Raw genomic sequence first — 21,323 nt, forward strand, 5'->3', positions numbered from 1 at the left:
AGAACCTTATCAAGCAACACAACCGTCACCATTTTTTTCGGCGCAAAGCACACGAATGGGCCCCAGTTCACGTCGAACGCCAATGCAGCATTCGAGTCCAATAGGTGCTGAGCCGAATTCACAGGGATGGCGGACATAACATTCTTGTCGAACAAATACCCAAAGTATGAAAGCCTGGGGTAATTACAGTATTAGCTACTGTAATTTGTTTTATCAGAATTTGGCAGACGGCAAAGGCTACGGTCTCGGTGAGTCAATACGCACATTGGAGAAAGGCACATGACAGCATATCACCAGAGTGCTCGTCTGCACAGATTTGTCACGCACCTTCGCTCCGTCTCTCTGATTAGCTCGAGGGGGCTGTGGCGGTTGGCCTTTTCCAAGTTACGGTGATGCGAAGTATTAACAGCCCACACTTTTAAAAAGAGTCTATTGAAGAGACCGAAAGGAATGGTAGTCAACATTTTTCAACAAGACTACTCTCCAGGCAAGGGATGAACACAAATATGAATCATCTTATCCAGGTAATTAGAACACTTAAATAATTGACCGACTAATACAATGCACTCTTGATGGAAAAGAGTATAGCTGCAATAAATCCTACAAAACAGAAAAAATGCGCAGTTAATCTATGCATGCACCAAAACAGTTGTTCTTATAGCAAGTCGAATAGCTTTGAAGCAGGTGCCTGCAACGATTTATTCTTCCCCATACTCAATAAAACGCCAACCTCGTAGCTGAAAATAAGGGTGCACTTCGCACTCACACACACACACAAAAAAAGAAAGGAAGAAAAGCGATCGAATGTAGAATCGTGGATTAGCACAAAAGGTTAAAATCGCAGGAGCTTCCTCGCTAAAAGTTGCTATGGTTGTTCGGTGACGAAGGGCTGAAACAACTTCCCTTAGGCCCTAACGCGACGTATACATTTCGCGTAGAGCCTTAGATAATTCAACGTTCAAACAAAGCTAAGAGAATGCGAAAATTTCATGTTAAAAGCACTCAAAGTTCAATCGATCCTCGGACACATCCCGGAATCCAAGCACCGGTACGGCGATGCAGAGCTGATGCTGTCTCACAGGCGTTAATATCCAGATGATCCAGAGCGATCTTGCGCAAAAACGGTATAAAGTCTCATTCCTTCATATTTTCACATTATACCTGCGTCAGCGAGCACGAAGAAGCCCGAAGTCGTCGGAAAGCAGCTGCACATCACGGCTACCGCGCACAGAACAAACTCGCATCCGCCAGCTCTGGGCGCTGCCATCTTACGTGTGACGTCACGGCTCTTGGGAGGTCACGTGACGAGTGGTCACATTTGCGTAAAATATGGCGGCAACCGGGGGGTGCCACTTCCGAACTTCCGGTTTATCACTCTAAGCCCCTCTACCTCGTTGCTATTGCGCTTGAGGATCCTCTGCTATACACACATTACGCTTATTAGAAGCATCAGGTGAACAATCATTGAGCACATACACAGCACAAACAAATATCAATACAACGAAACACCACACTAACCCGAACACTACACCTGTGCTCTGCGTTTCCGTTTTTTATACTGGTCGTTTTGAAAAAACGGATTTTCTCGGTGACTGAATAAGCAATAAAAAATATTCCCAGCATGTTGATTTTTTTCCAGCAATGTCATACCTCTAAAAGTATTTTGAATGGCTCAGGGGATGAATCCCTTATTAAAAAGCAAACGCTCGATAATGCCGTAATTATTTGAAAGCCAATAAATCAAGCCGCTCCAATGCGGTTCGAAGCCAGGAGTTTGTTTCCCTGCACGTCGCGTTGTAGCCTGTATTTCTATTATAGTGTTTGTTTTTCTATTTGTGCTGTTCGCGCAAAGCTGCAATTGCCGTCTTGAATTAATCTCTGTAGAGCGGATATTCACTCAGCTGGAGGTGATGCTTCACGGGCTGAGAAATCGCTTTTCGATCAACTTGAATGCAGTCAAAGCCTCGACTTGCGGCAGGTGTTAAGTGTACGGAGCTACGCCGTGGCGAGCCCGAAAACTTCTAGCGCGCATCCCAGCGCGCCACTTGGAGGGCAGTTTCTCCAGGAACCGTAGTATATTTAAACAGCAAAATAAAGGGTAGCTTTTTTTTTACGATTTTACCTACTATTGTTTTTTAATGCTAAAATTCCACACTGTAAATATACGCACTTTCCGTCACGATTTCGTAATGTTGTCCTTGCCCCAGAGTGCAATCGCTCTCGCGGACAAGACAATTCCGATAGTCACATTGACCACTGGACGATAGTAGCTTACACTGTTCAGACCAGCGTTCCAACATTACTTTCCGCACGTTGATCGATTGCACGTGATCCCTGAAGTGGTATTAAACTTTTTAATGTAAAGCGGAATGTCAACCTGCGACACCCCGCCCCCTCCAATCACGGCCCGACCAGCGGCATCAATGCCCGACAGTTTACGATCTCATCTTCTTGTTACACCACTGATACGCGAACACACGGTCACATCGGCGAAAATTCCAGTCTTCTGTTAACAACCCACAACACTGCCATCACGATGTTGCAGCTATGTTGCTGACACGCACAAATATAAAACCACGTTGAACGCCGGTTGCACTGGGCATAGGAAAACAGAACCGAATTCAGCACGGAAGGCACCCAGGCAGCCGGCAGCAATACCTGCCTGTCTTGGACGCAGTTCCTGCGGTTCCCATAACGTCGAAAATGTCGGCACAGTTCCGCGTGGTTTCGCTACTGTAGTTCCGTGCCGCGCGAGTCCCGGAATCCGGAGACGGCCATCCCCCAGTGTACGTGGCGCTGCTGGCACTGCTCCGGAGCTTCGCTGTTTCTAGTGGCTTCGTTTGCCCGTTTGATAAAATTAGTGATAAAAACGTCAATGCAACCGAAATGTTCTGCACGTTTAGACTAGAAGACGGGATTACGGGTGGCCATCGCTGCCGCTGAAGCTCAATCAACTCAACAGCTATTTATTAAACAACGTGCGCGACCTGCTCGAAAAACGAAACCGAAAGAAGATGAGTCGGGAGGGCAAAAGCTTTCTCCCGTCTGCCTAGAGAGAGAAAAACGTTTCGTTCCTCCCCTCTTCTCGTGTCCGCTTGGGGGCGCGTCAGTAGAAGGGAGGAAGACGCGCCGTTGCTACTTTTCCTCCATTTTTTCTTGGAGTGCACCGCTGCTGGGACACCGCCAGGATCGCGACCGGCGACAGCATGACGCTTCTTTGACGTCATCCGGCGGAAATTGAGGGATCATTTTTTCGGACGCGGTAAACACACCAGTCGGAAACGCGTTCCAGGCACCAAAACTGGCTTCTACCCCGTTGTTTCACAGACTTCTTTGCTCTGTTCCTTGTTCTTTTGTTCTTCGCTCTGGGGCCTTCGGTGCCAGAGCAAAGAACATAAATTATTCTATAGCCTACCTGTGTAGGCTATAGCAAAGAGCATAAAATATTAATATAGCCTACCTGTGTGAATTGGGTAGCGCCCAGTCATCAATGCTGCCCTGGACGGTGTACACAACGCTTGGGCGTAGTGCTGGTTGAGAATGATCCCGTCAGCGGCTAATGCATCCATATTAGGCGTCGGTATTTGAGGAGACCCGTGAAAACTAACGTCGTCCCAGCCCTAGAGCATGCAGACCGAGTATTCACAATTAGGTTTAATTTCATGGTTCTAATAAAATGTAAAAGAAATCTTTATTCCTCTGCTAGCATTCCGTCAAACGCGCCGAACTTCCGCAGCGAAAGCTATGTTATGTAGAAGTCTATCGCCGGTGACAGGTCAAGAACGAAGTGGAAGCTCCTCCCGCCCCTTTCCACTTCAGTGGTGCGAACGATAGAGAGGAGCTCGCCTCCTCTCCAGCGTTCGCTCTACTAAAGTGGAAAGAGGAGCGGGGAGCTTCCACTTCGTTCTTTACCTTTTACCGACTATAGTTGTATAGTATTATAGTGTATTACTACAACAGTTGTATGTTACCGTTGATACTTCTTGTAGTCGCTTTCTTATTTTATAGTATATTTTTGGTTATTTGGAAGGGCGTCTTTTGTTTCCCTTTCCAGGGTCATTATCGTTTACTTGTTTAACATAACTGCAAGCTATACCATGATGCATAATAGACTAAAAATGTATACACCCAGCCTAAGAGATGAAATGTGCCTCCTCCCCTATACGCACCCTACCCCTGCTTTTCTCGGGCATTGTCGAGAATTGATATTTCTTGTCAAAATCACGGCAACTTCAACTCGGGCAGAAAATTATTAATTGTTTTGTTGTTATATTCCTTTCTATGCGTAATTCCTGCTGAAAAAATGAGGGCTTTCGGTTGTTGCAGGCGGTTCTCTCATACCGATTAGAAATTTGGAACTACTATCATATTAATAAAAGGTATACCCTTAACTTTCTATATATGTCCCTGAAAATGCAAAACATTCGCTAAGCGAAAAATAAAGACTTTAATCGAAGGTTCAATAAACAGTAACCCGACGTTTCGAGACCAGCTCGGTCGCTTGTTCAAGGGTTAGGGATAGAAAGAACACAAGTCGCTTAAATGCACACACGGATATATGGGGATTTGTTGATGACAAGCACTTCAGCCGGAAAATTCAGCCTCCAGCCTCCACGGAGTCGACACCAGGGACGTGTGCCATCCTTCATCGAGTGCGCTCTCCCGTTCAGAGAGCACTCGCTAGCTCCCCCCTCCCCCCCCCCCCCCCCCCTTTATGGCTGCGCCCATCAAAGACGGCCTTTGTGGGGTGGACCCTTCTACAAGCGAAGAAGCCCGGTTGAAAGCTATCGGCGTCATATCTCAGGCAGTTCAGCGGAAACCTCTTAGCATTTCGGCAGAGGGAAATCAGTCTTTGCGTCGCCTTAAGGAAAACAAAAACATTGTAGTGTTGCAGGCAAACAGGGGAAACGCTACCGTTGACGTGGACAAGGAGAAGTACGACCAAAAGGTGCCTTAGCTTCTTGTCATCAGTGTCTGCACACCGTGGCCAAGACATCCTGCAACAAAGGTGCAAAAAACGCTCAAGAAAACACTGGTAATCATCTTCCAGAAATAATCAGACTTCCGCAGCATTCACATGACGCTCATCTGGAGGAAGGGATCCTCCTCGGCGTTGTACGGTTTCCCCAAGATACACAAGGCCGGCCGGTGTACCTCTTTGACCTATTGTGGACCTCACAACGTCACCTTTGCGCGCCGTTTCTAACTACCTCCACAGGCTCCTCTAATCCCTCACCGGAAAGACTCCAATGAATGTACAAAACTCCAGTCAGTTCATTGAGTTTGTTTCCGGCTTAGAGCTAGGTGATGACAAGAACCTCGACTCTTTTGACGTGGTGTCTTTGTTCACCAGCATCCCACTGCACTTGGCTGTATCCGCTGCAAGAAGTGCTCTCTCGGCAGATGAAAAAATCTCGGAGAGAACGTGCCTATCGGGGATCTGCCGACTGCTAGAGCTCTGCCTGAACAGCACATACTTCTTATTTAGCGGGAAATACTACAAGCAAATTTGTGACACAGCCGAGGGTGTAGACATATCTGTGACAATGGCAAACCTCACAATGGAGGCAATCAAATGGAAGTCTCTCCACCCTTCGAGCCTAAACACAGAACCTTCCTACATTACGTGGACGACTGTTTCAGCGTCATTAAAACCAGCGAGGTGGATCGTCTTCAAAAACACCTGAACTCGGTGGGTGCGTCATACAATTCACGGACAAACGCGAAGACAAAGGTTCCTTTTCCTTTCTGAATGCACTGGTAACCAGAAGTGGCAGCGAGCTACGTTTTTCTGTTGACAGAAAGCCAACCCACACTTGCAGATACTTGGGGTGTGATTCCTACCATCCCTAATGTCGTAAAGCGTCGGTGGCTTCTGCGCTCTGCAGGCGCGCCTTCGGCACTTGCTCCGCAAAGAAGAGTCTCTAAGAGGAAATCAAGATCGTAACATCGGAACTCCAAAAGAACGGGTACCTCCAGCAGTTTATTCTTCGGATACTCAAAAAGTCAAGACATCCACCCGTAGGGCACAGCGTTCTCCCCGCCGATTGCATTTGTGTGCAATCGGACCAGCGAGACTCTTTTCAGCGTTTTCGATCGCTACGGTATTACGGTGACTCCTAATCCTGAGTCAACAATCGGTCATCGCCTCCCGGTCCCGAAGCATCGGCCCTTTACAGGAAAGGCCCAAGGTTTGATCTAACTCTATCGCATACCAGTGATTTCCCGGACTCAAGGGCGATTTACACACTTGCATCAAATTCAACCGAGTTCAACTGCAACCGGTTTTTAAGCCTCTTACGACCGCGCCGCGCAGCACCAATGACGGGTGTAAGGGGCTTAGGACCCCGTTGCCATAGTGCGCCGTAAAAGTATTAAAGTTGCAGTCGCCTTTGGTCGGACTCACGCAAGTGTGTGAAATAGCCTTCATACGTGGGCGAAAGTAAGAACGTCTTAAAGCGCATCCGATCTTAAGCCGTCGCAAGAGGCTTAACAATCGGTCTTGTCTTAGTCGGTCCTGCTCGGTTGCAAGTGTGTGAATTGGCCGTTAAGCGCCATTTACACACTTGCAACCAAGTAATACCGAGAGAGACAAGACCGGTTTTTAAGCCCCTTGCAAAGGCGTTAGACCTGCTCCGCAGCAGCGCATCCGGTCCTCCCCCCTCGCAAGAGGCTTGAAAACCGGTCTTGTCTCTCTCCGTCGTACTCAGTTGCAAGTGTGTGAACTGCGCTTCACACGACATAGATATGACTTACGGAGGAAGGATATGGAGGCAAGCGCCCTCGCCGAACACGCAAAAGTAGCCGGCCACATCGTAGCCTTAGAGAGCAGCACCGTGATGGCCTTGGAGAGGAATTGGCAAAAGAGGCCTTTTCGCTGAGCCTTCGTTCATCCAAATCACAAAGGGGAACGTGAATTGTTCTTCGGGCTCCCTGCCCAGCAGCTACGTCTCGGGGCTGCGTGACGTCAGAAAAGACCCATACATCCGTGTGTGCATTTAAGTGACGCGTGTTCTTTCAGTCACCCACCCGACAAGAAGGGACCGAACTGGTCTCGAAACGTCGGGTTACTGTTTATTAAACTTTTAGTAAGAGTCCTTATTCTTCGCTTCCTTTCTATTCCTAACCGGGCAGAGGGCTGCTGAACGTTTACCTCTAAAGCATTCACTAGGAGGTGCAAGCGTTCGCCCAGTATGAAAAATTCAGCCTTGTTTATCTATTCATCCTGCCATCCAGTCGGATGACGGCGTGCAGTGCATAGCTTTTGCAAGCATAAATTCCATTCACACAGAAACAAGTAGGTAACGCTTCAGGCTTCCCAGGTGCATCGATCGAGCGGCATGACTTACATAAGCTCCTACATTATCAGCCACATCCAACACACGTTGCTAGCGCCTACTTCACCGTTGACTAACAAGGCCATCGGCTGAAATGATCACTTGGCTGACTGCAATCGTGGAGAACTAAGCATTCGATATTTATCGATCATGTTTAGAGCTTAGTCGCTACAAGCGACGCATATAGAAAGCGCGCCGATTAGCAAATCTTAGTCAAGGGGAATGGCTGCTGGTGTTTAAAGGGTGACCAGCAGCTCAGAGCCATTGCAAACTCTTGTAACCATTGACCGCCAGTGTTAACGAAGCACTTACAGTGTGCGATACCCGGCAAAATTCCTAGATAACATTTTAATAGCAGATAGTGCGGAAATCGACTTGTATAAAGGGTTCTTATACAATCTTGTGCGCAACAAAGACGAGGACAAAAGTAGAGAAGAGGACACAACAAGGCGCAACTTTCAACTGAATTTTATTGAAAACGTGTTCCGGAACAGTTTTCAATAAAATTCAGTTGAAAGTTGCGCCTTGTTGTGTCCTCTTCTCTGCTTTTGTCCTCGTCTTTGTTGCGCACAAGATTGTAGAAGATGTCAAACAAACTCGCCCAAACAACCACTCTTCTTGTATAAACGGGTTATGACGCGAAGATTAAACAAATAGATCATTCTTGAAATGGAATGCTCATAAGCTACCTAGTATATACACCAAGTTACACGATTTTTAGAGCTCTGGTAATTGCAATAATCAATTTAAGAATTTTTATCAGTTTTATCTGGCGACCACCCTATTAGAAAAGCCAGCATGAAAATCAAACTGGCCAAGATGGTAACTAAGCTGGTCAATCTGGTCAATGTGGCAGTCAAACTGGTTTAACTGGCAATCAAGCTGGTTTAAGCTGGGCAAGCTAGATTTTAAGCTGGTCAGTCTGGTTTAAAGACCGACCAACGGAACCATTTTCCGCAAGGTAGGAAAATGCCCCTCGCGCCCTCCTCTTTTCACCCTCTCCCAAAAATCACGTGACGGCAGGGGCTCGTTTTGTGTCGGCTTTTTCTGTAGGGATAATCCTCAAAAACCGCGCAATGAGCGGCTAGCTGCCAGCGCTACAACGACCTTGAGACGTCCAGGTGTCTTCCCTCGTTGACGCGGGCACGCTCAATGCGCGAGATTGAGGAAGCCAGCGCGACCGAACGCTTTTTCCCATGAGCTGCAGGTCCGAGGCCGCTCGGTCGGTGAAGATCGAGGGGTCTTGGTATGCTGGGTTCGTTCCAGCAGCCGCTCTCTGGCATCGCGCGGCTGCTGGAACCATTCCCGTCTCTGCACAAGGATTGGCTTGCGCAATAAAGGGTTCAGGTCGTCGATAATACATTTATTTCCGAAACTTATAAATCAAGTGGCTTTCCCTAATATCTTCAATACTGCTCGAAACACATCTCCTCTCATAGGTTGTTCATCCCATTTTGCACTCTTTTGCGTATATATTCGTCCTTACCTCTGCTTGATGACTGTTTTATAACTTGATAAAGACGTTTAAATATTGGCGCGGGCTTGCGCGATCAACGCTGTCCCGGATTTATTCAAAATTGGAAATATTGGCGTCAGGAGGGGTTGAAGAAGCAAACCGTAATTCTTGCTTATAATGAAGATGGCACAATCGTAAGATCGGTCTATGCTTCACTTGCCTCCACAGCGCCCCATCGTTTGCACTATCGCAGCTTCTCAGTAACATAGCTCTATACCACATTTTACTCATGGTTACTATAGATGTGGCCCCACAGGCTTTCCCGTTATCTGCGAGTCGACTTTCTAACGGCCGGCGACTCTCCTGAGTGAGAATAAATATTATCACCTTCCCACAACATCCACACCTTTCTCCCCCCCCCCCCCCTCGCCCCTCCCTTTCCCAAGTTGGGGAAATATCAGGCCACTTCGGGAAGCAGCCTGCAGACTGCGCTTTTCGGCTACGCATTCTCAACATAATCGAACGTGGAAGTAAACACATCGCATGAACGACACCCAGTTTATTTGCAACCTAAATAATGTGGCTCTACTGTTTCATCATCAATCATTTTTTGTTCCGACTTCATGGTGAAAGTGTGTTCGTCGTGATGCCGCAAAAGTGGTCGATTCAAAGGGAGAAATAGGTCCTCGTATTTATTTTGCGGAAATACGCGCTCCTGTGATGCTCTAGTGCGCAAGGTCAACGCACCCGAGGCAGTGCGTAATACTTTAAAACTGTCGTTGACGATGAAATATTTGTGGGAAGTGCGTAAAATTGTTTACACCACGAAAGCACACCGAAAGACAACAAAATATCGCAATGGCTAAAAACAAAAATAATAAAAAAAATCAGCTTTCGAAAACCGTTGCTTTCCTCTCTCTCTCTCTCTTTTTTTTTTCGCGCCTCTACAAAAGATAGCGACCGAGCAACGAAATTCTATCAAAACCTCGCTTCTTGGAGAAAGGACAGTGGGCTATATGGTAGTCAATCTGCCAGGGAGTTTGTACAAATAATAGGCGACCATTGTACCTAGCCTTCTGCACAAATCATGCCCGAGATATTTCCATTTTCCTTCCACGCGATTGGAAGGCAAGACGCCGGGAGAATTCATGTGCACTAACATGCTGCTTCTAAAAGAAATTACCAGATTTATAGTGCATGTCAATCTACATGTGAATAGTTTAATCACTGTGCACAAACATTCGCGGCCTGGAGGATGAAATGGAAGCATGGCGGAAAGCAGCTTGCTGAAAATAGAAGTCTCTGTTGCATTGCACTGGTGTGAAGAAATATTACGTATTTTTGTCTTATTGCCATGACAAAAATAAAAACAGCGTTTAGAAACCGAACCCTATGCGTTTCGAGGAGCGCCGAAAGGACATGAAAAACCGGGACAACCAGAGCTTGTCCTGGTTCCTTGTTTGTTCGGAGCCTTTCAAAAGGGGATGAAGAATTATGAACTGACTGACCCGACTTTTCACATTAGAGCGGTTCATTTCCATTGCGACAGGCTGTCTTCAAGCGTCTTGCATAGTCCAGCTTGTACTGGTCCGTTTTTTATTTTCGGCTCCTTTCAAAACGTGGGCTCTAAGCCACTGGACCAAACTACCACATTCATTAACTGCGGAAGCGGAGAAGTGGCAATGCAACAAAATGAAAGATTCGCCCACGTTATTTGGGGCCTATAGAAAAGCGGACCGGATAGAAGGGGGCCGAAATCTCTTTCAAGAAACAGACAATCTTCTCTTCAATTCTGTCTAACAATTTGATGTGAAGGTGTACTTGGCTATGACATTATTCGTTTAGGAATCAAGCGAAACTTTGTATCGGATCATTATACGTCTACGTCCACTACCATTAGATGCTTATCATGTTTTCGAGTATGTACACGGGGTGGTTTTCACAATGCCCGCCAGAGTGCGAGCCAGAATTAACGCACTACGGCCGCGGGCCGTCGCGCTCTTCTCCTTCTTCTCCGTATCAATATACAATCAAAGACGCGGGCGGTGCCGTCAATCGTGCTGGTGTCGGGAACCAGTATGTCTGACCCTTGAAATGCAGGCGTGACGCAAAACTCAGAGGCGTCTCGTTCGCCCACTTACGTTCTTCCCAGGCGGCGGAGATGGTCGTTTACAGGGGATTATCTTCTGAACGGATCCAAGTTACTCGAGCAAGCTCGTATCCTGCTCGCAAAGCCCAGCCGCTAAGCAAAGGTAACGGACGGTGGTTCGAGAGGCGTGCAGCCCTTGCCCGCTTGGCCCTGCCAACCACTTCTCCGCTTCCGTAAATTTTGAATGTTGTAGGTTGGTCCAGTAGCTTAGAGCTCACTTTTTGAAAAGAACCGAAAATAAAAAAAAGGACCAGTACAAGCGGAACTATGCAGGACGCTCTAAGAGAGCCTGTCGTAATGAAAATGAACTGCTCTAATGTGGCAAGTCGGGTTATCAGTTCATAATTTTTCATCCCCTTTGAAAGGCTCCGGAAAAACAAGAAACCAGGCAAAGCTGAGTGACGCAAGGCGCCTTGTATTTTTCAGGTTGTCCCGGTTTTTTATGTCCTTTCGGCGCACCTCGAAACGCACAGTGTTCGGTTTCTAAACGCTATTTTTATTTTGGCACGGAAATAAGACAAAAATACGTAATAATTTTTCACACCAGTGCAATGCAATAGAGACTTATATTTCCAGCAAGCTGCTTTCCGTCATGCTTCCATGTCATCCTCCAGGCCGCGAATGTTTGTGCACACTGATTAAACTATTTACATGTAGACTGACATGCACTAGAAATCGGGTACTTTCTTTTAGAAACAGCATGTTAGAGCACATAAATTCCCCCAGCGTCTTGCCTTCTAATCGCGTGGAAGGAAAATGGAAATATCACGGGCATGATGTGCAGAAGGCTAGATTCAATGGTCGCCCTTTATTTCTACAAACTCCCTGGCAGATTCACTACCCTCTAGCCTGGTGTCCTTTCTCTATGAAGCGAGGTTTTGATAGAATTTCGTTGCTCGGCCGCTATTTCTTGTAGTGGAGCGAAATAAAAAGAAAGAGATAGAGAAGGGGGGGGGGGGGGGGGAGCAACGGTTTTCGCAAGCTGATTTTTAACAATCTTGTGGGAAGTGCGTGAACAATTTTACGTACTTCTCACAAATGTTTTATCGTCAACGACAGTTGAAAAGTATTACACACTGCCTCGGGTGCTTTAACCTTAGGCACTAGAGCGTCACAGGAGCGAGTATTTCAGCAAAATAAATACGAGGACCTATAGACCTTTTGCAAAATCCCCCAAGCGCCCCGGCCTGCGCGCGAGGAATTGTGGGAGAGACTGTCCCTCGCCTGGCCGCTCTGCCTTGAGATCGCATTACCTTGTCGCTTTGCTCCTCTTAATCCTGTGTCTTTCGATTTCATTACCTATTTTTATCTCTTCCAGTGTATTTTTTATAGCTTCTATGTGTTTCCATTCTCTTCTGCGCGCGATATTTCTTGTATATATATATAGTGTTTGTGTCCTTATTTTGCATTTTTCGACGGGAGTGCCGACGGACAACACTCCGCTTCGCGCGTCGTTCCCGGGTGAGTACCGTTGCTACCGATTCATATCGCGCTGTTAGCTGTTCATTTTGGTTCATTTGACCCGCGTGCAGTCGCGTGGCGCCGTTTATGAACACCCGCGCACATGTCATAGGGATAGGCAGAGCTCTGAATCAACAATTGCGACGCGAGAGCCGCGAGTGCGCTGTGATTTGTCCGCCCGCCCTCGCTCCGTTGACTCGCATTGTAGCGTGTGCCTTCAAGTGCCGCTTACTTGACCAAGATACAGCACGCCGCTTTGTTGCCGCGAACCATTTGTCCGAATGTTTGCGAGGCTGAGGCATATGCAACGCTGCGGCGCCTGAGAACTGCGCGCTACGGCACGATCCCTTCGCCAACACCGACGGCTCTGTCGCGGCTTGAATGCGCCTATGGCATGCCTTCGTAATCTATCTGCTAAGCGCTTGTCAGTTGCCAACGCCCTTTTCAAGTGCAGAGATCTGCTGTCGCCCAGGCAGTCATCTTGAAACTCGTAGTTCCTTCGATAATTTTATTTCTCGAGTCAAGATGTCAGCAACTGACAACCACCGAGTAGACTGATAATGATTGCATGCCAAAGGCGCATACAAGCCGCGACGTTGAACCGCCGGCACTTGCTAAGGGCTCGAGCCGCTGCGTGCAGTTGTCAGGCGCCGCAGCGTTGGATATGCCGAATGGTGTTACGGTTTCGCAGGCATTCGCACAAATGATTCGCGACGGCAAAGCGGCGTGCTGTATCTTGGTCAAGTAAGCGGCACTCGAAGGCATAGGCTATAGTGCCAGTAGACGGAGTGAGCGTGGGCGGCCAAATCACAGCGCACTCAACTCTTGCCTCGTGATTGTTGATTTAGAGCTCTGCCTACCCCTATGACATCTGCGCGGGTGTTCATAAACGGCTCCTCTCAACTGCACGCGGGTCAAATAAACCAAAATGAACACCTCACAGCGCGACAGGAATCCGTAGCAATCGTAGTACTCTCTCCGGGAACGACGCGCGAAGCGGCGTGTTGTCTGTCGGCACTCCCGTCGAAAAAGGCAAAATAAAGACACAAATACTATATACACAAGAAATATCGCGCGCAGAAGAGAATAGAAACACTTAGAAGCAATAAAAAATACACTGGAATAGATAAAAATAGGTAATGGAATCGAAAAACAGAGGATTAAGAGGAGGCAAGCGAAAGGGCAATGCGATCTCAAGGCAGAGCGGCCAGGCGAGGGACAGTCTCTCCCACAATTCCTCGCGCGCGGGCCGGGGTGCTTGGGAAAATTGCAAATCATCTATTTCTCCCTTTGAATCGATCATTTTTGTGGCATCACGACGAACACACTTTCACCATGAAGTCGTAACAAATAATGATTGATGATGAAATTTATTGGGTCCTAACAGTATAGAGCCACATTATTTAGGTTGCAAATTAACTGGGCGTCGTTCATGCGATATGTTTACTTCAACCGTTCGAATGTGTTGAGAATGAGTAGCCGAAAAGCGCAGTCTGCAGGCTCCTTCCTATAGTGTCCTGATATCTCCCCAACTCGGGAAAGGGTGGGATGTTGTGGGAAAATGATCATATTTATTCTCACTCGGGAGAGTCGCCGGTCGTTAAAAAGTCGACTCGCTCATAACGGGAAAGCCTATGGGGTCACATCTTTAGTAACCATGAGTAAAATGTGGTCTACAGCTGTGTTACTGAGAAGTTGCGATAGTGCAAACGATGGGGCGTTGTGTAGGCAAGTGATGCAAATATTTATCTTACGATTGTGCCGTCTTCATTATAAGCAAGATTTTCGGTTTGCTTATTCAACTCCTGACGCCAATCTTTCCAATTTCGGGCAAATCCGGGACAGCGTTGATCGCGCAATCCCGCGCCAATATTCAAAGGTCTTTATCAAGTTATAAAACAGTCATCAAGCAGAGGTAAGGACGAATAAATACGCAAAAGAGTCCAAAATGGGATGAACAACCTATGAAAGGAGATGTGTTTCAAACAGTAATGAAAAGATTAGGGAAAGCTACTTGATTTATAAGTTTCAAAAATAAATGTATTATCAACAACCTGAACCCTTTATTGCGCAAGCCAATCCTTGTGCCGGCACGGGACTGGTTCCAGCAGCCGTACGATGCCAGAGAGCGGCTGCTGAAACGAACCCAGCATACCACGACCCCTCGATCTCCACCGACCGAGCGGCCTCGGACCTGCAGCTCATGGAAAAAAGCGTTCGGTCGCGCTGGCTTCCTCAATCTCGCGGATTGAGCATACCCGCGTCAACGAGGGAAGACACCTGGACGTCTCAAGGTCGTTGTTGCGCTCGCAGCTAGCCGCTCATTGCGCGGTTTTTGAGGATTATCTCTACAGAAAAAGCCGACACAAAACGAGCCCCTGCCGTCACGTGATTTTTGGGAGAGGGTGAAAAGAGGAGGGCGCGAGGGGCATTTTCCTACCTTGCGGAAAATGGTTTCGTTGGTCGGTCTTTAAGTGAAAAACAGCATGGTCTAGCTGGGAGCCAGTCTGGTCCCAATTGGTCAAGCTGGTTTTTCATGGAGCCAATGTGGTCAAGCTGAGAGACAGGCTGGTCATGCTGGGGGACAAGCTGGCGAATCTGGTCGAACTAATAATCCTGGTGGTCAAGCTGGTTATGCTGGGAGCGCGCACGCCAAGGTCGGCTAGAGATAGCCGAACTGGCATTGCTGGGAGCGCGCGCCAAGGTCGGCTTAGGCTGAAACGAGGCCACGTCCTGTTCTTTGTCCTCTCGTTTTTGGTACACGACAGGGCGCGTCAGGCGCTCTGCACGCTACCTTTGTGTGCGAGAAAATAGAGAGAGAGAGCGGTATGAACGGAAAATTTGAGACGCGTTTGGAAATCCACCTTTTTCCGCAGAAGTGGCGCTACCTGTTGGGAGACGTCCGAACTAGCAAAAACTGGGTTCGAGGCGTTCTTCGTATGAAAACACGCCCGCCATTAGGCTTGAATTGTACACGTTGCGAGGTCCACTGTTCTTGCACGCCGCTTTTCCGCCTAGTATTCGTAGCTCGGCTACCTTTCGGCAACTGTTGAGGATGGCCGAGGACGGCAGCATCCCGTTCCCGTTCCCACCCGACGGCTGGACTGAGAACGCTCCGCCGTTCGCCAACCTCTCGCAAGATGAAGTGTGGCGGTACCTTCACCGCAAGACGGACTCGCTCCGACAAGCTCACCGGGGATGGGCCTTCAAAGAAGAAGGCTATGTCCGGAACGTCCGATGGAACACATCGGACGATTCCCGGATCGGTCTCGTCCGGGGCGTCTGCCTGCCGTCAATGAAGAAGGCGCCGTACACAGTCTCGGCGTGGTTCGCCAGAGGCACCGGGAGCGTCATCGGCGGCACTTGCAGCTGTGTTGCTGGGTGAGCGATATTTTGCTTATACATGCGTTAAAAGTCATGCGCAAACCTATTATAAGTCAGGCTAATTGCGTTCCGCTCACGCTATCCCCAACGCGTAAGCAGCGAGATCGGTCACTCCTTGAAACCTGGGAGCGATACCCGGTTCGCCCAGGCTCATTTCATCGAATACACGCGAGTTACATTGGCCAAGACAAACCCCATCGTGCTATGCTCCGTTTCACCTTATGTTGTATCGTAGCGACGGCTAGAAGCGCGAGCTCATAGCGTTGGCAGTTGCCCTTGGTGCACGGGAGCTTGTGCCGCCGAGATGTGCCATAGAGCAAGGAGCTCGCGCGTATAGCCTTTCCTGCGGTACAACACAAGGTGAAAAAGAGTATAGCAGCAAACTCGTGTGGTTTATCGCTCATGCTCGCAGTGCTTGCTCCTTGGCTTAGGTAGTGTAAAAGATGCATGTCTCCATCATGCACCGACAGCCTGTGTACAACGAAGGCAATCAAGAGCTGTTACGCGTGCAGCTATAATCCCGCTAATTTGGTCTTGGTTGACTGCCTCGATTTTCCAGGAAAAGCCAGTCCTGCCAACATATTGCAGCACTGCTGCTCTATGCTGAAGAGAGCTGCAACGCCTGCTCGACGAGCTGCACCGACATACCCTGCACCTGGATTGTGCCTGCTGAAGGTGTGTACACTACGGCCCTTAAAGAGGCTCCATAGGAATCTTTTGCTCAGAAATATGTTATTACTTCGTACCTAATATATTGGAGAATAAGACCAACGTCCAAGCTGTCTTAATTATTTAGCCAAGCTCACCTCCATTGCTAGATAAATGTGGAACCAAACAGCCAATGCTTTTTGTGTTCGTTTTCATGAAAGTGAAACTCTACATTTTCTACATAAAGCAGCTTGGATGATAAGCTATTAACATGATTACAAGATGGAAAAGAAAACCTAGATGTGGCTTATTTTAGAACTGAACTGACAAAATTTCTCTTTGCAGCCAAGAAGCCTGCTCCCCTGGTGCCACTTGCAGACATCACGTTCCACAAATACCTGATCAACAGGCCGGTGAAGCAGAAGAAACGACGCTCTTTTGACCCTTGTGAGAATGTTGGTGTTGCTTCGGCTGAGGAGATTCAGCAACTGCGAGATGCCCTCAGTCTGTCTACACCGGGCCTCCAGTGGCTTCTGTACAGTGGTGTACAGCAACTTGGACCAGCGGCACCAGTGCTCCCCATCCAAGATGATGAAGATTTGTGGAGTGAGAATGCCCGGGACGTTGTTGAAAAACACATGGAGTCCCTTCCAACATTGACGGAGGAAGAGAGGGAACAAGTGACCCGGTCCACCATCGGTCAAGCCAATAATCCAAGGTGGCACAAAGAGCGGCAGGGCAGGATTACAGCATCAGTCTTCTCTGCTGTCATCAAGTGTGTCAAGCCCGAGTACCTGGTCAAGGGTATTTTGTACCCGAGCCCAGATGCCTCAAGTGAGGCCATGCGCTATGGGAGGACGCACGAGGGTACCGCCGTCTCAGCCTATGCATCACTCATGGCAGCATTCGACACTCCCGTCGAGATCCGCGAGACTGGGCTGCACATTCACCCAGAGTGCAGCTTCATTGCAGCATTGCCCGACCGCATCGTGAGGAAGGACAACGAAGAGGGCCTTTTGGAGGTGAAGTGTCCGGCTTCGAAGATTGGGCTAACACCAATGGAGGCATGCAAGGACAAGAAGTTCTGCTGCGAAGTTGTGGATGGCTTGGTACGACTGAAGAAGACTCACGCCTACTTCTACCAGGTGCAAGGGCAGATGGCAGTGACCGGACACCAGTGGTGCGATTTTGTTTTTTGGACTAACAACACGACTGTTGCCAATTCGACGCACGTCGAGACCATCGCCTTCGACAAGAAGTTCGTTGATGGAGCACTGCTGCCAGGGCTGATCTACTTCGCCAAGCATGCCCTCTTCCCAGAAGTGGTAACGGGCCGTGTGAGGCGTCGAAGAGCCCTGATAGCTCGGGGCCAGTACGTCTCCTTCAAGAAGTTCTGCAAAGGGTTTTATGTGGTGGAGGACGGTCCCGGACTGAAAAAGAAGCTGCGTAGGCTGGAGTGAAGGAGCGCCTGCATGAAGCCCGAGGCTTCGCCAAGTCACAACGGCTCTTTTCAGAGCCAAATAAATATGCTTGTCAGGGGCAGTGCTTTTGTAGCCACTCCCGTGTCTTTGAGAATGGTGTTTACTGCAGAAAAACAGGACACAGGGTGTGGTGGTTTACATTTTTACAGTTTATTACAATAAATAGAAAACCATTTGCCTATAAACAAGCAGAGCTAATTCCTTCTTAAACTGTTCAGAGTAAAAAAACAACAAAAAAAAGGATTTTCTAGCTCCAACTTGTATTAACACATGATTTGTTGAGGTAGCGTGTCAAAGTCATTAACATTACAATCGACTTTGCAGGGAAAAAGACCCGAAGTAGCCAAAACTTCGTTGGCTTATTCGAATTCACACTAGCTACTCATGTACTTCCCAAGCAATATATTCAAACACCAAAGATTGGTGCATGAGAGTTTTTCAAATAAGGAAACTCCGGACATAACCCAGCTGAACACAAAAACTCCGAGGCAGTAATCACCCAAACTGCATACTAAACTAAAGCCAAAGAGCAAGTTCTAGATAACGCTGTACAAAGTTGCTAGAATCATAAATTTGAACAGTGATGCACAGCAGATAATTGATGTTATCTATTCATGTACTTCCCACATAGCAGATTTAAGTAAAAATTGATGCACAATATGACCGAACTCAACACACTAACTATGAGGCAGCAATAGCCCGAACTGCATAAGGAAGATAGTGAGTTTTAGATCGACACTGTAAAAAGCAGCTATAGTCATGATAATTGTTGCACTCCTAAAACACACTGGCAAGATGTATAATCATACAAAAAATGCACAGCCCATTAGACATTGAGACCAAAGACCACACACATGAAATAATGAAATGAGGACATCTAATACTTTGATATATCTAATCTAAACTCGTATGCCAGTTGCGGATCACAGCGAAATGTGATTAAGGACAATCATGGCAGGCACTAGGGGGGAACGGTGACCAAGTGTGCTACTCTGTTTCATAGTAACTTGGCGAACTGTGGAGCTTACAGCCTCCGCGACCCAATAAGAGCGTCGGAGCGAGGCACATAAAACCACATAGCGGAAGCGTGTGTGTCACTGCACCAAGGAACTGGCTGTTGTCTGCAGGCCGAGAGTTGTGCCACTAAAGCGGTACCAGTAATTTATTTTGGTTTCGTTTTCGACCATAGTTGCCCTGCAAGCGGCTGATTACACGGCTGCAATCACCAACGGCCACGGCACTACAAGAAGAAAAAAAAATCGAACTGAATACAAATGTCGCATTACTTTTTCGGTTTAAATATCATTAAAATTTGTAAATATTTTTTTTTCATTAATTTTTTTATATTTATTCTTGATAAAGATGGAATCACTCAAGTTCAGTTAGCACAAAAAAGAAAGAAATGAAACATTGAACAACTCTTTGGCGACATCTCGGTGCCCCCAAAAACGACGCCTCGGAGGCCTCAACCATGGAGTCTTATCATGTGACTTGCTCCGACGCTCTTATTGGATCATGGGGGCCGCAGCCTCCATAGTTCGCCAAGTTATTGTGAAATGGAGCATAGCATGTCACAGCACAAAGCATGTAAAGCGAAAGCTCTAGTCACAAAGCCCAGAGATCCTAGGTACGATTACCACCCCCGTTAATTTTTATGAGCATCAAACCAGGATGCGTTAGTGTTATTACTACTGCATGATGCACGTTAGAGACCATATGCTAGCGGTCGTACTGCAAAATTTCTCTCATCTAAAGGGGATGTCCCCCAGTGAGAGTTAAGGGCACGAGACAAATAGTGAAAAGAGGGGCGAGATGCATTGTGTTACTGTTCTAGGGTATTATTCCAAAACCGAAGTCGTTGGTGCACGAGAAACAACCTTCTATTACATTAATATTAAAGGAGCTGTGCAACGATTTTAACGTTGAAAGAATTGGCATCTTCTGCTTTTGATATTGTTCACCTTGTCACAAATGACAGAAAACACACCTCCTTTCGTCGAAATGTTGCGATTCCGCCACGTACTAGCGAGGTAAAACTTGGAATACGTATTCCCCGACCTGCAGCCGCGAGCGGCGGCCATGAGAAACACGCGGCGTGACGTCAATGGGGAGTCTTGTAGAAAGATAGCAAGTTGTGCGAATACCTGCTCGATAAAAGGTAACTTTTCTATAAATGTTGTACTTCCAAAATGCATATAAATGCGTCAAAAATCTGGTATCATCGACAAAACTTTTACTATACGGAATTTTAGTGGCGCCATCTATCCTAGATCCACAAAAGCGTCGGCTCTCTCTGCTACCGCGAACAGCCGCCAGAAGCCGGAGGGGGAGGGGGACAGGGCCGGACGGGTGTGGCCGGACCCGGATGAGACTTTCCTACTTTTACCATATTGTTTGCGCGGCGCCCGCCAGCACGTGGTCGCGAGCGGATGAGTTCTCGCTGCTCACTGATGGCTCTAAAGTGAGAACTTTTCCGGAACCCTGTGTCCATTTAGAGTACCTCAAAACCATCTCCGACGTGCTGCATTTAAAAACAAAACCCTGGAGTTCAACCACAAGAAGGAAGTTATTCTAAAATGTTTATCAAGCTGAAGGTTGCCACTGAAGCCGACACATATGTCCTGCTGCTACTCAGCACGGCTGAGTGGCATACGAAAGTTGCTTAAAAAGCAACAAACCTGAAACGCCTCATCTGCAATATCTATCATGGAGATGGGGAAGGGTCGATCAAGGAAGTGAAATTGCTTAATCCTTCCGATTGCGCGTTCAATAACTACACGTGCACTGGCCGCCCGCCGGGTGTGTGCCACATCTTCCTCCGGCATCTGAGGTTCGTTCGGCTGCCTGAAACACGGAATGTGCACTTGCACTCCAGGTGGTAGGCTATTAAATTTGAATCCCTTGTCTACCATGATGGCATCGCCCGACTCCAACTGATCCACGAGCCCACTCTCCTCAACTATCATTCTGTCTGACACAGTCCCACCCCACAGTTCTGAAACATGGCAAATGTACCCTTCGGGTGTACATCCAACAACCGCTTTGTAGGTGTTGTAGTGTTTGTAGGGCGAGAAGGTCTGCCTCTGAGCCAGCAACGACGACGGCTTCTGGATACGTACCTCAGTTCCATCAAGGACAGCCCTCGTGTTAGAAAACTTGTGGAAGGCATTAGGGAGGTTGGGCTGAATCTCAGCAACTGTCGGAAACTGTAACAGTACCCTTAACTGTCGCTGGAGAAACTTGATCCACGTAACAAACACCTTGCTTACCTGCCCTTCAGAAATGTTGAAGTTGCGGGCCAGTTCCTTGCCTGCCATCCCTGTCCTTAACCGCACGAGGACCATAAAAAACTCATCAATCAGAGACATTTCCCGTGTGCGGTCTTTGGTCTCACCAGTTGTCTTTCT

General features: G+C 47.7%; 2 protein-coding genes across 2 annotated transcripts in view; both read right to left on the bottom strand.

Moving 5' to 3' along the window:
• Window positions 1–21,323, bottom strand: part of LOC120849270 (arylsulfatase B-like) — a 48,796-nt gene that overhangs the window by 12,680 nt on the left and 14,793 nt on the right. Inside the window, exon 3 of the mRNA XM_040221461.1 lies at window positions 3,461–3,620. Within this exon, the coding sequence (XP_040077395.1) occupies window positions 3,461–3,620 (160 nt within the window). The remainder of the gene's footprint in view (window positions 1–3,460; window positions 3,621–21,323) is intronic.
• LOC115309844 lies at window positions 20,520–21,260 on the bottom strand. The gene has a single exon (XM_029968095.3). The coding sequence runs from the start codon at window positions 21,258–21,260 to the stop codon at window positions 20,544–20,546; it is 717 nt and encodes a 238-aa protein (XP_029823955.3). The 3' UTR covers window positions 20,520–20,543.

This window comes from Ixodes scapularis, unplaced genomic scaffold, assembly GCF_016920785.2.
Source record: "Ixodes scapularis isolate PalLabHiFi unplaced genomic scaffold, ASM1692078v2 PGA_scaffold1__304_contigs__length_218370807, whole genome shotgun sequence".
Classification (NCBI taxonomy): Eukaryota; Metazoa; Arthropoda; class Arachnida; order Ixodida; family Ixodidae; genus Ixodes; species Ixodes scapularis.

Coding starts and splice junctions, on each gene's coding strand:
- LOC115309844 (XM_029968095.3), bottom strand. CDS start 21,260: ATGGTCCTCGTGCGGTTAAGGACAGGGATGGCAGGCAAGGAACTGGCC.